General features: G+C 44.9%; 2 protein-coding genes across 6 annotated transcripts in view; one reads left to right on the forward strand and one right to left on the reverse strand.

The window, feature by feature from the left end:
- IPO13 (importin 13) overlaps positions 1-2,093 on the forward strand; it is a 43,721-nt gene extending 41,628 nt beyond the window's left edge. For 2 of the 4 annotated variants that reach the window (XM_079980270.1, XM_079980271.1), the window contains exons 18-20: positions 49-138; positions 508-689; positions 1,451-2,093. In XM_079980270.1, coding sequence (XP_079836396.1) covers positions 49-138; positions 508-689; positions 1,451-1,550 — 372 coding nt within the window. In that variant the 3' untranslated portion in view covers positions 1,551-2,093. The remainder of the gene's footprint in view (positions 1-48; positions 139-507; positions 690-1,450) is intronic. The other 2 variants (XM_079980272.1, XM_079980273.1) reach the window with 1 other exon arrangement.
- Positions 2,094-5,428: 3,335 nt separating this feature from the next.
- On the reverse strand, positions 5,429-13,167 carry DPH2 (diphthamide biosynthesis 2). Of its 2 annotated transcripts, none has more exons than XM_079980413.1 (7): positions 13,013-13,167; positions 12,193-12,362; positions 10,947-11,059; positions 10,241-10,461; positions 8,767-9,399; positions 7,667-7,849; positions 5,429-7,278 (listed from the first exon to the last, which is right to left on the reverse strand). In XM_079980413.1, exons 2-7 carry the CDS (start codon positions 12,343-12,345, stop codon positions 7,154-7,156), a joined length of 1,428 nt encoding a protein of 475 aa, XP_079836539.1. In that variant the 5' UTR covers positions 12,346-12,362; positions 13,013-13,167; the 3' UTR covers positions 5,429-7,153. The 2 variants fall into 2 exon arrangements, with proteins under 2 accessions (XP_079836539.1, XP_079836540.1); XM_079980414.1 differs by lacking the exon at positions 13,013-13,167 and adding an exon at positions 12,888-12,908.
- Positions 13,168-13,270: the final 103 nt, after the last annotated feature.

The raw sequence follows: 13,270 nt of genomic DNA on the forward strand, positions 1-13,270 counted from the left end.
GTTCTAGCAATACAGTTTGCACCAACTCCTTCTCACTGTTTCTTACAGACTGAGTTATTGCCACGTTGTGGGGAGATTCCACCGGTGGGACAAGTGGTACATGAGAATGGCAAAATGCTGCTGCAGGCTGTGCTTGAGGTAAGGAGTGGGGCTTTTCAAGCTAAGTCAGGGACAATTAGAAGGAATAACTGGAAGGAGCCATGCTCACAGATAAGCTGCACTTATTCCAGTATGTTTTATTAATTCAGCTCCCTTCTAACCAGAATATCCCTGAATGATTTGCAGCCTGATCTAGTATTTCGTGTCTTACTTGGAAGCGTGTTCCACTAGGTTCAGTGGTGCTTACTCCCAAGCAAGTGTGCCACCTTGGCCACTTCCTTTTTAAAAACACTTCCTTGATGCAATCTGCTGGAGCCTTCTTAGGTTTGTAATGTAATGCTCCCTCCTGCAGTGCAGTCTCCTGGGAGGATTATTGTCTGGTGTTAACTGGATTTGCTCCATCTGCAGGGTGTAGGTGGCCAAGCCGCACGCAACTTGATGGATCACTTTGCTGAGATCCTCTTTGCTCTCAACAAGCACTGCTTCAGTTACTTGAGTGTCTGGATCAAGGAAGTGATGCAGCAGGATGGTTTTCCATCAGCCCGTGTCAGCCCTGAACAAAAGGAAATCTTCAGCCAGCAAATTCTCAGGTAAACTTTCTCTTGAAGACTTTTCTGGAAGACTGAGTTGGGGAAGATGTGTGAGCGGGTTTCTTGGCTCTTCAGCTTTCTTTCTGTGCCCCCAAATTGTCATGAGTGATCATGATAGATACTGAGCATTTCCCCAGGTTCAACAGTTCTCCCCAGAATCATCTACAATAAAGAGCTTGCTTATTTTTTTTATTTTTTAGTTAATTAATTAAGATGTTCAGAAAGGTTCAAGGTATTTATATAAAGTAGAGGTAAATAGAAAAGTGTAGCACGGAAACTAAACATGAACTTGAGTTTTTATCCTTGTAGAGACATGCCTCCTATCTTGGTGTTGCTTTGGTTTCTCCTTTAAGCCCCTGCTACTCCATGTAAACACCCATGAATTCACCAGCATTTAATAATTATTATAACAGGAACATAAGCAGAGCCTGCTGTATCGGGCCATTGGCCTGTTCTGGCAGGCTCTTCTTGTATTCTTATGGCTGGAAGAGCAGGATTCACTAGATTAATCCAGACACCGATGAACTGAGATGCACTGGTGAACGATAATTTGCAGAACAGGAACATGAGTTATTTGAAAGAGGATGTCTTAATGGAGGGCAGCAATGATTATAGTAGCTGTGCAGAGCACGTCTGCAGTGCTCAGCTCTCAGTGCTGGGGATTCCATGGGTTTGGCACTGGGTGGTGCCCTTGTGTATGGGAACATCCGACTCTAGCCATTCTTATATATCAGCCTTTCATAGTTCTTTTTCTGTGTTAGCAGAGAGCGTGTGAACAAACGGCGTGTGAAGGAGATGGTAAAGGAGTTCACACTGCTGTGCCGAGGACTACATGGTACCGAATACACAGCAGACTACTGAGGGGCCATGTAGCAAAACAGGAGCATGAACAGATCTGCTGGCTACCTGCCACTGCCTAACGCTGCTATTGAACCAGCTCATAGGACGATAACTGCAACTAACCTGCTGAGGCTGCTCCTCTCAAGAATGAGCTGTTTGTCCATCCCTCCTGCATGTTCAGAGGCAGCAGGCTACAAGGACATGGAGCACAGGCTGGAGCTGAGGAGATTTCCTCCCCCTGCTAGACTGGTGCAATGATTGCCCCTTGTTTTCCTGGCACACTCCTGTAGACATATCTGTGGTATTGTCTGTTCCTAAAGAGTCTGCCTTTGCCCTGCATGAGGCAGCTTGTGTCTGACTGAAGTGGAAGGCCCTGCAGCCTTGAATTATATTAAGGCTATTTCTAAGCTGTGGTGTTTGGTGAATTGGGGGAAGAGACGTATCTTCTGGACAATATTGGGCAGGGGAGGGTAAAAAGCTGTAGCAGCTGCAGTTGCACTTATAGCTGCCCTAGCCTAACGAGTAATAAAGAAGAGTATGATGTCGTTTTGGACAAAGAAGAAATCCAAATTCTGCAACAAAGTATTGGAAAGAATCAAAGTTAGCTTCTCAGAAGGAAGCATACCTGCCAGCCTTTGCATTTCTTGGTGTGCTGGCAAAGTTGCATAACCAGTTCAATTCTTCTTTTTGCAGGCAACAATCTATAGGAGCATCCCGTGGAAGGCATATTATCATACTAGCCTGTACTATGAATGATAGTTTCTAGGTTCATTTAAAAGGGTTGCAGCCACCTTTATGCGCTCTGATGAAAAATGTCCCTGGTTGCTTCTGCAGCTGAAGATCAAGATGTAACAATGGATCTGAGGGTGTGCTACTGTTTATGGTGGAAGGATGGAAGAGGAGCAAATCATTTTCATATGGGGGACTGTTGGTATTGCAGGTTTGGAGACTAACCAGGTTGAGCAAATGTGCAATTCAGAATGACTCCAGGGCCAGTTTCAGTCTTACCTCCCCATACAACACGAGTAGGTTCCTAACCTGAGACTTGTTGTAATGTTTCCTAACCCTCGGTAGTGAAGCTCAGTTTACATAAGAGCAGGTTGGGATGGCTTGAACCTTAGTCAATCCTTTCTATTTAACAAGAGCTTACCAAAGTAACCATTGAACCATCTAAATAACAATAGCAGATACCAGTGTGGTAAAGTACTGGAGCAGAAGTTCTCAAACACTTGCAGGCTCCATTGAGGTGGTTTGTGGAGTGGTCACAAGTATCTGTACTTGGTCCTGCACTTTATATTTTCTGATGATAGAGATGGACTTCACAGAACGTTGCTCACAAAAAAACAGGCATATCCATCACATTAGAAATAAAAGACTGCAGTTATTTAGAGTATGAGTTATAAAACAAAAAAGTAGCTGGCTGAGACCTGCACCATCCACAGCATTTTCCAAGTGGTCCATGAAAAAATGGTTTGGGAACTGCTGTACTAGAGGTTTATGTAGACATCAGCTGGAGCTTCTGCATTTCCAAGGCAAAACATGTTCTTGGGGAAGAATATGCTTATGGGACAACAGAAGCTGAAACAAAACCAGGCATCTTAAGTAAATGCAAAAAGTAGCATACTGACAATGCACTGTTCTAGGTCAAGTCTTGAAAAGTGAATAGGGTATACCGTATTTTTTTCCAAGTAAGGGTTGTTCCAGTTCAGGCAGATGAAGTACTTTGAATCTGGAAACAAGATAAGCATTTTGTGTAATCCTGGCTTGTTAAGTAACTGCTTTCACTGGTTAAAAAAGACAAATTATATCAGAAATCTTCACATCAAATGTGGACTTAATGTTTAGCTAATCAGTGCAACCAAGTAGTTTATGTGTTTTGATCAGAAATTGGAGTTGTGATCTTATAGATTACTTATCTTGAATAGATGTGAAACCTTCACAATGCATATGGAAAGAACAAAGTACAGTTGGCTATATTAAGGAAAAAGCAGTACTCTGGTATTTCTATAGCAGTGGCCATGATTAAACCCCGGTAAAGAGAAGTATCTACATTAATGCACAAAACAAGCAGTACTTGGCAGAGAATGTGCCTTCTAGGTTTGGGCATGTGGTACATTGCTGCACCTTCTCTCTTTCTACTGATTTCAGTGTTTCTGTCTGGTGTTCTTTGCACTGAAACATTCCTTTAAAAAGTAGCATTTTGAGGCTGTGTGCTATACCTTTCAGTTATTTATTTGAAGCTCTTACTTCCATGCTGCTTATCTAAGCACTCCACACTTTGCCTTATTAGGAAAGGTATTGATCACTGGTGTGGTCATGGGCTGCTACAGTGCTTAGCATATGATGTTGCTGCTTTCCGGAACCTGATACCTATGCAACTGCTGCCCAGGACCTTGACTGATGAGCTTGCATTGCACACAGCACTTGACCCACGTCTTCATAGGTGGTATAAGTAGAGTAGAAGGTACAAGCAAGAGACTGTAAGAGGCCATGGAACTGAATCTTACTTTGCAGCATGGAGCAAAAAGCAACATAATCATTACTAGCTTGTGCAAAAGACTGCCTGTTATACCTTTCTTGTGCTTTTTTTTTTTTTGGTCTGGTATGGCATGGCAGTTGGAGAATGGAATGTGTAGGTGATGTTCTGAAAATAGTGTTAAGAGGAAACAAACTTACGGAGATTAGGAGCAGTGCTCATGTCTAAACATGGCTTCTCCACAGTTATGCTGCATTTTGTAGTATGGTTTATGGAGTTGCATACTTCCTTGGTTATTCAGTATTCTTGTTTGCCCCACTCCTGTCTATCTTGGCCTTTCTGTCTATCTTGGCCTTTCTAACTCTTAAGCTATTGCTATGTGGTGGTCTCTTTCTTCACTTTTTGGACCATGTGTGAAGGGTAGAGGTGTGTGACTTCTCTACATAGCGGGTGGCTGTGTAAAACAGGTATATGTGGTGCCCTCCTAATTATGATGGGCTACCATTACACCTAATGGCTATGCTGGCTGAGGCTTGTGGGAATTGTAGTTCAACAACATCTGAAGGGCCAGTGGTTAGCCACCCTGGTGTAAAATAACTCACCTGGCTGCTTCTAGGGCCTTGGCCTGCTACAGTATGCCCCTCTCACTTCAGCAAACTATTATAACAGCAGCAGAAGGTGAGCAGGAGCACCAGGAAAGCAGCTATGACATGGTATAAGCAGTGTTATAAACAGAAATATGAAAGCTAGGAGCTAAATGGCAGCTTAAACTTGGGGTATGGGTGCAACAATGGAATGTCTAGGCACACTTTTTTGTAACAAGAATGCAAAGCTGAAAATGAATGAACTGCAGCTAAAATATTATGTTCATTTTTCACATGGTCTATCCTTCCACTGCTCACCCACTAACATTCTTGAGGGTCTCTTCTCCAGTCTTCAGAGAGTAGCTGGAAGTGGAGAGGCAGAAAAAGGTCCTTTCCTTCCACTCTGCAGTTTTAATCTGAAATCTTAGGCGCAGTACTGCACCCAGAGGTCAGAAGCCACTTGCGCTAACAGAATTCCCTGTTGCAAAATGTGCCTAGAACAATGGGAGTTTTGAACACTGGGTATAAGCTAGTCTTACTTCTCTGTACTACCCTGTGCTAATTTATGCTGTGCCCATTTCTGGAGGTTCCCATTCTACCAGTTACTATCTCTCCCTCTCCCACTCCCATGACTTTTCTTTTTTGCTGGTATGTATCACAAGCCCCCACCCCAGGGATCATACATACGCAGCCAGATACTAAGAGCATTGGCCAGATGGGCTGTAATGTGCATAGCATACAGTGGCCCTCCTATTATCTGATAAACAATTATGAAGTTGATTTGGGTGTATTAATGCTTCAGAAAAGTTGCCCAAATAAGGAGAAAGGAAGGATGCCAATGGATTTAAAATAGAACTTTATTTGGCATAGCAAGGTCTACAAGTAGTGTTTAAAAATGGTTTTTTTAATTGGCAAATTATTCTAAGTCTTAAAAATGTTACTAGCTTTAACTGAAGTAGGTTCTTGACTTAAGGGATGTATATATCCCTTACCTGTTACATCTTGTACCTTGTGCTCAATGCTGTTTTGATTCCTGATTGGATGGCAGATGTTTACACAACACAGTGCCAGCTGTGTTATATTTTTCTTCTCTATTAGGATATGGAATGATGTTTCTCCTTTCTGTTTGATAGGCAGTGCCATATAGTCATGTTCAACAGAAATAACTTTGAGCATTATATTGGATGGTACACATCTAAGGATGTCAGTGACTTATGCTTGTGGGTCGGAAATGATGAGTGGATAAACATACCCTATCCTGCTACTGGGAGGAAAGATGCTAGTACAAATCTCTTTCGCTAACACAGATCAACAGCCACCCCTTTCTTCATTCTGGGCTTTTAAACTCCAAAGAGCTGCAAAATATGTAACCTCCAGCTGAGCAGACAATGCATATTTTGTAGGAGTATAACTGTATGGAGAACTATTGGATTTCATTTCTACTTGTTTCTATAGGATGCCATTGCCTCTTGTGTTCTTGTGTGCTTCCCATAGGTGTAGGTATGTGGTTGCCCACTGTGGGAAACAGGATCCTAGACAAGATGGGCCTTTGGTTTAATGCAGCAATGCTGTTATTATTTATTTACTACATTTGTATCCTGCCTTTCCTCCAAAGAGATATCAAGGAGATATATATACTTCTCCCCATTTTACCTTCAACCCACCTTTCAGGGTTGTAGTGAGTTGAGTGGCCCAAGATCACCCAGTGAGCTTCATGGCTGTGTGGGCATATGAACCCTAGTCTCCAAAGTCCTGTTCAGCACTCTACCCACTATACTGGCTCTTTATCATAGGATTCTTATACCCCAGCTATTCAAAGCCTGGTTCTTGCTTCTGAGTCCTAAAATTCAGTTCCTCATGCTATCAGCAAATCTAACTCCTCGAGGATACAAAATCCTAGCCTCAATAGGAAAACTTTTCCCAACTTCTAGTTACACCTTTAACACTGGATGGTGTGGGTTAGCTCAAGGTTCAACCAGAGTATAGAAACCTGCCCTCCTTCCTCAATCGCACTCTTATCTGCTTTTCCCATGTATGAGAATATGGCAGAGGTTGAGCCTGGGCATGTAGGGGCACAATTGGCTTCCAAGAGTGCTCTAAGTTATAGCTAACTATAACTTCCACTTGCCAGTGGAAGCTGGATAAATGGGGATCTGTGGTATAATTTCACATGTGAATTAAGCTGCAGTGCTACACACCCCTGTTCCCCCAACAGAACCCCAAGTCTACTGTGCTGCCACTCTTAGCCCAGGGCTGCTTTATGTGCACAGATAAACACCAGCACAATTGAGAGCACAGTGAGAAGAATAGGTTTACTTAGCTTCTTAACATAAAAAACACCATTTGGCAGAACTACTGTATTGTAGATGTCAGCCAGTTAAAATGTTGATCTATCCATCCACCAAGAGGAATGTCCAGGCCTGGGAAAGTGATATTCCTTGCCTTATACATGTGTCTAGTTATGGGTAGGAGGAAGAAGGTTGTGATAAAAACCATGTTTGGTTATCTCATCTAGATGCAGAAAGGGAAGGCAACTTTTTCTCATCATGGCCCAGTTGGTACTGTCATCCAGAAGGCTCATCTTCATATGCAATGGCAATTCCCCGTCGTCCAGCCACGGCTTTTGTGACTGCTGACTGCCCCAGCTGCTGCTCCAGCCCCCGCCAGCTTCGTGACTCCAAAAATGAGGCTAAGACACACAAAAAGTCAATCAAACAAAAACAAAACAGAAGAACAATGATCATAGCATAAATGATTTCCCCAAGCTGAATTCCAGACACCACTCTGGAAGAGAACAGAGCTTACAGTATATTCAAGATTATGGATGAAAGAGCCCATGGGGCCCACTGCCCCACTCATTACTGCAACTGTAAATGGAGGAAGGCGACTAGGCTGCTAATTGCTATTCTGACACTAGCATAAACCTTTGAAACATTCACCATATAACAGACTTCAAAACAGCCATTTTCATCTCCCAAGAACAACCATTAGTCACAAGAAAGGTCCTAACAGATGAGATTTGCCACCATTTGTGTGGACCGTTAACATAATCTGTTCCCGACCCCTCAGACACATACCTGCTGGGCTACTCTCAGCCATATGCATATGGCTGCGGCAGGTCACAGAGGTGCCAGAGCTTGGCTCTGGGTCCGGTGCTGTATAAAGACAAGTTGAGCGTAGCTCGCCAGTGATGAGTGAAATGCTGGGTTCACTGTCAGCCTCTGAAACCTTGTCTGGGAAATGGGTGTGTTCACATGCTCCTGCAGGCAACAGCAAGGGAAAGAGTAATAGCTAAGCTTGGCCCATCCAGAATCATGCCCTGCTTTTACCCACCTAAGGATGATCAAGAGGTGCAGAATTAGCACATGGAAAACAGCAGTAGGTGGGGTTGGCATTGCTCGCCTGGCTTCCCAACATGCTGCTTGTTACTGAGAGGTTGGGGAACTTGATAAGGGCATAGCTACTCTGATGCTTCCTTTCCTGCACCTATACCACACTGAGCTCCCCACTGCCTTGCCCTTTCCCCTCTTGGTCACTGGCAGCAATGCATGGCATGGGGAAGCCAGGTGAGCAACATCAGCCCCACTGGCCACTGCAAGGTGCAACTCTTCTTTGACCACCATTTCATATGGCAAATGTGGAGAGGACTATGGGAGGTACGCATAGCCCAATTATATCTGCTTGCACAATGGAACTTCCCCACTTCCTCCTTTCCCAAATCAGCTCTGAAGGGTTAGGGGAACCCCTAGAATAGATTCAGGGCAAGAGGAGGGGGGAGTTTCATTGTGCAAGTGAAAGTCTTTGCACTGACAGGACATGTTACTATTTTGGATACAACCCTATGTATTTGAATTATCCCCAATGTAGAAATTGTTCCCTGCCGCTGGTCTGTCTTTGTGTGGGTGTAGGGAACTTTATGGTCATTGCTGCTGCAGCAGACTATGCCTTCAGGGCAGGCCCAAGAGCATTGGTAGAGCTGTGCAGCTTTTATGAGTCTGAAATTGCAATTCATCGTGAGACTCAAGTTATCATTATAATAAAGCAACTTTCAAACCCTTATGCCTGCAGAGAGAATTTTGGAAGTGTGTGACCAAACATAATTTCCAGAGTCTGGTGTGAAAGGAGCTCACTGGTTGTTGCCTCTACTCATTTCTCCAGTTACGAATCCTAGTATTACCTGGTAGGAGGTGACGGAAATCTGTGACATAGCTGCCAGTCCAGGTCCGTGCTGGATTGCATGCCATCTCCAGCTCGTAGGGCGTGACCACAGGCCGGTAGAAGTCAGCTGAATCAAGCAAAGAGTTCTGTGGGCAGGCTACCAACACAAAAATGTCCACCTCTAGAAAGTTTGCCAGCTTTGCAGGGTTGGGTTTACCCACAGCCAAGGTATAGGCCCGTTTGCCTGCCCGCTGAATGATGCCACGCAGATGCTCCAGAACAGACAAGTAGTCTGCCACACCAAGAGTGCCCACCACAATGCCCACTACTTGGGCATCCCGTGCCCGCTCCACTAGATAGAGGCGTCGCCTCAGGGCCCGGTTCACATCCAATGTTTCCCGTCGGCCTTGTCCTGTCTGAGGATTAAAGGAGCTGAAGGGACACCGGTTCCAGCTCAGCATGAAGTTTGTGAGTTCTGGGCCTTCACAACCCACGTAGAACATGGCGTAGTTGTCAAGACCATGCTGACTGTCCACTACAAAGTGCCTCCCAAATTTCTTCACCAGCCCAGGAACTGGCTGAAGTTCCTTGTTATCCAGTTGAGAGAAAACTACATTGGGATAAATGGGGTTCAGCAGAGCGGCCAGGTTATCTGAGGGAAAGAGAAATGAGAAGTCGTTCAGTTTAGAGACAATAACTGTCACATACGCCTCACTGTTCCAAATACTCAGCAGGCCTTTTCCATGGACAGGGAAGGGCCCTTGTGCTAGACACTAGGTTTAAAGCTGTGATGGGGAACTCCTATCAGCCTCATGCAGCATAGCCAGTGGTCAGGGATGATGTGAGTTCTAGTCCAACAACATCTGGAGAGCAATAGGTTCCCCATCCCTGATTTAAAGGATGTAAACAGAGGGGAGTTAACTGAAAGCGAATATTACAAGGAAAGATTACTTCTGTGGTCCTTTAAAAGAGAACAACCCCTCCAGCCGCCAAATCAGAAATATAAATTGGAACATTCACAGGAGTATTGTCTTGAATTTTCTCACTCATAGAATCATAGAACTTATAAAAGCCTCTTTGGCAGGTATCTGTGCATTAACTGACCACATTCCTAGTTCATTCAAACTACAAAGGAGTAAACACTGATTAATTTATGTGGTTTTGCCTTTGAACATTAGCATGCAGGTCTATTAGCTTTGCTCTGAAGAATGTTATTGTTTGAGGAAACTGCAAACTAGTATCCTAGTGGCAAATGAGGTGGGGAGCACAGAGAGAAATAGGCATTTCCTGGTTAATCCAGCCCTGAGGATAGTAGAGAGGGTTAAAAGCTGGGACTGAGTAACATTGGAAGGCAGATAAGACATAAAGGGCAGGACTGGCAAGGAGAGCACTGTTTGAGGTTAGAGGATGCCCACTGTAGCTTTTTCTCATCCTGGCCTGATGTATCTCTTGAATACCACCCACCACCCACATTGTGATCCCCATGGTCTCACCAAGAGAATGAAAATAGGCCACTTCACTCAGCACAACCACATGAGCTAGAGGGTCTGGATGCAACTCCCGGAAGACTTCTGTGCAGCGCGCCACGTCTAGTTGTTTGTGGCCAAACACATGGAGCACGGGCAGCTTGCGGCAGGGACTCAAGCAGGCAGGGCCATAGTGCACCACAGCCTCAGCGCCCACGTGCTCTGCTGCCACTTCATCCACGCAACAGCTAAAGAAAAGCAACAGCATTAGCTATGGAGGGCAGCTTTCCTCAAAACACCTACCACCTCTATCACACAGAAAAATGCTTCCTTTGTAGTAAATGGGTTACCATTGTAGAGACTGGATTTCCCCTGTCACCAGCTCACTCAGCATGCAAGGAGCCCCAGGCCTGACAGCAGATGGGAAAAATACTCTGTTACCAACACCCAAGATGCAGGAACTGGGGAGCAACTAATGATCCCAAAGTCCTACTCTCTTGTCATAAATAGTACCCCCACCCCAGCAGAGGCAGTCAAGAGACTGCTGAACATCCAGAGGCTGACATATTACTACAGAACCCCTTGAAAATGCAAGCCTGCAGTATAGTCCTATGCATGTTCTCAGCACTAAGTTCCATGTTTTCAATGAGGCTTACTCCCAAGTGTCTATAGGATTACGGCCTCAGCTTCTATCATTTGTTTATGTGGAAGGAGGTTCCTGTTGTGACCTCACCTGCCGTATGATGTGTCCCCCAGAATGTACATTTTGGCACCAGTTGCTGCTTCCATCTTGCTAGCAAGGCTTGCTGAATCTGGCAAGAGTTCATCGGGAAACTGAAGAGCAACCTACAAAACAAACCCAATATAATTATTCAGCACATGTCCACTGTACACAGCTAGCAGTACTGTGGGTTTCCTGGGGAATTAGGCTTTGAAGAAAAAGGTCCCATCCACATGGACAGGATTTTTTCTTGTAAGTCTAATTGCCATGGGGAGAGGGGTTTGAAGGGTGAGGGTGGCAGCACTGGGGAGAGGGTTAATTTACCCCCCCCCCCAATCTGCATTGTGACTCCCTCAAAAACCTGCATACTGAGTGAAATGAATTTCCTCTAAGCTTAACTGCAGCAGGGAAGGGCAAAGAGCAAAAGCAAAAAAATGAGGAAGAATGGGTGGGGAGAGAGAATAGAATGGATGGACATACATGTGTAAGCAGTGATGTGGGTTTGCCAGTCAATTCTGAACTGGAACAAAATCCTTCGAAAATTAGGTCCGTGTGAACAGGGCAATATGTGATGCCCTAGAACACTGGCTTTCAACAGGTGGACTTGGGCCCACTGGTGGGTCACGGCCTGATCCAAGATGGGTCACAACAGGAGCATAACCACCGTGCAAATATATGATAAAAGATTAAGAAATAGTTTTCCATATGTATGTTGGGGTTAAAAGTAGGTCCTGGGTCTGAAAAGGTTGAAGAATACCTGCCTTAGAGAAGGGTCTAATTTGGTATTTTTATTTTACTTGTATTTAGCAAACAAGAGCTAAAAACTTGAAACTGCCAAGTTTGCCTAATGCTGTATTTGCAACTGGCATCCATTCATTGTTGATCATGACCTTATGAAACATATTTTTTCCTTGTGGAAAAATAAAGCACCAGAAAGTCCACCACACATCACTGGTGAAAAGGAAAAGGTGGGGGGAGAAGAGATGTGCCTTGGGCGGCCTCAGCTCTCCCATCGCTGGCATGTTCCCCCTGGGAGATATGGCCCTTGGGGGAGGATTCCACATCTCTGCCTTAAATACTGTAGTGTGTGAGCTGCTTCTACATATTTATTTGTTTGGTAAACAAAACTTTTTAAAAGTCCCCCATATTTAGTGCCCCAATACTTGATTATTTGGGGCGGGGATGTCCACTAACTCTAGGGGAAGAACTGACATTCATGCCTGTAGCTTTCTGGCAAAAGGGCAAACTACTGTCTCACCTTAGTGAAGCCATTATCAGATACAAATGCAGCTGCTCTCTCCAGTTCATAGAACTCTTCCAGCCTGGTGGTTGGGGGACGTCCACTTGCTTCTGCAGGAATCACGGCACGCTGCATAACCTCAGCACCATCACTGCTGAATGCTGTTGCCATGGTGGCCTATATCCAAACTACAAAAATACAAGGTGATGCTCGTCCGCATAGCAATATCCCACTACTAGCAAGATGCTGGATGAGAATGGTCCTGAGCGTCAGTTCTCCAAGGTCACATTTACAGGATCATATTCTATATTAATCAGTAGGGAACCGACATAGCTAAAACCCTTTGTATCCATGCTTCTAATCACTAACACTGATTAGAATGCCTCCTTCATTCAGAAACATGCACTGAAATGGGTTTGGAGAGAGACAAGAAAATGGCACTGAAGCGGCTTGGGAAACAGAAGAACTCAGGAAGGCTCCTTACACAAAGACAGACCACGGGTCTCTCTAGTTCAGGGATAGGCAAACTCGGCCCTCCAGAAGTTTTGTGACTACAATTCCCATCATCCCAGACCACTGGTCTTGTTAGCTAGGGATGATAGTAGTTGTAGTCCCAAAACATTTGGAGGGCCGAGTTTGCCTATGCCTGCTCTAGTTCCATGTTGTCAAGGGGACTGACTGGCATTTCGGGCAGAAGCATTTCTCAACCTTACCTGGAACTGCCAGGAATTGAATCTGGAACCCCTTTGCACACAAAACAATTGTATCCCCCCGCCCGCCTGCCCGCCCGCCATAAGAAACATTAACTACTGTGCTCCATTACTGTCACTCTACTCACCTAGAGGACCCCCCAACATCCACCACATGGCCACCAATACACTTCCTGGGTGGGGTTAAAGACACCCACGCTCCTTTCCCTATCGGAACGCGTCTTTTTTCTATCGTTTCGCTTCTCTTTCTCTCTCCCGCGTCATTAGCGGGAAGCTTTGCAGCTTCCAACACAGCAAGGCCCTCGGAAAGTAGAATAAACGGGAAGCCTATCAGCGCGGTGCATTGTGGGGGGTGGAGTTTCGCCTTCCTCCCATCCGACCAATCA

The sequence above is a fragment of the Podarcis cretensis genome (genome assembly GCF_951804945.1).
Source record: "Podarcis cretensis genome assembly, chromosome: 6".
Lineage (NCBI taxonomy): Eukaryota > Metazoa > Chordata > Lepidosauria > Squamata > Lacertidae > Podarcis > Podarcis cretensis.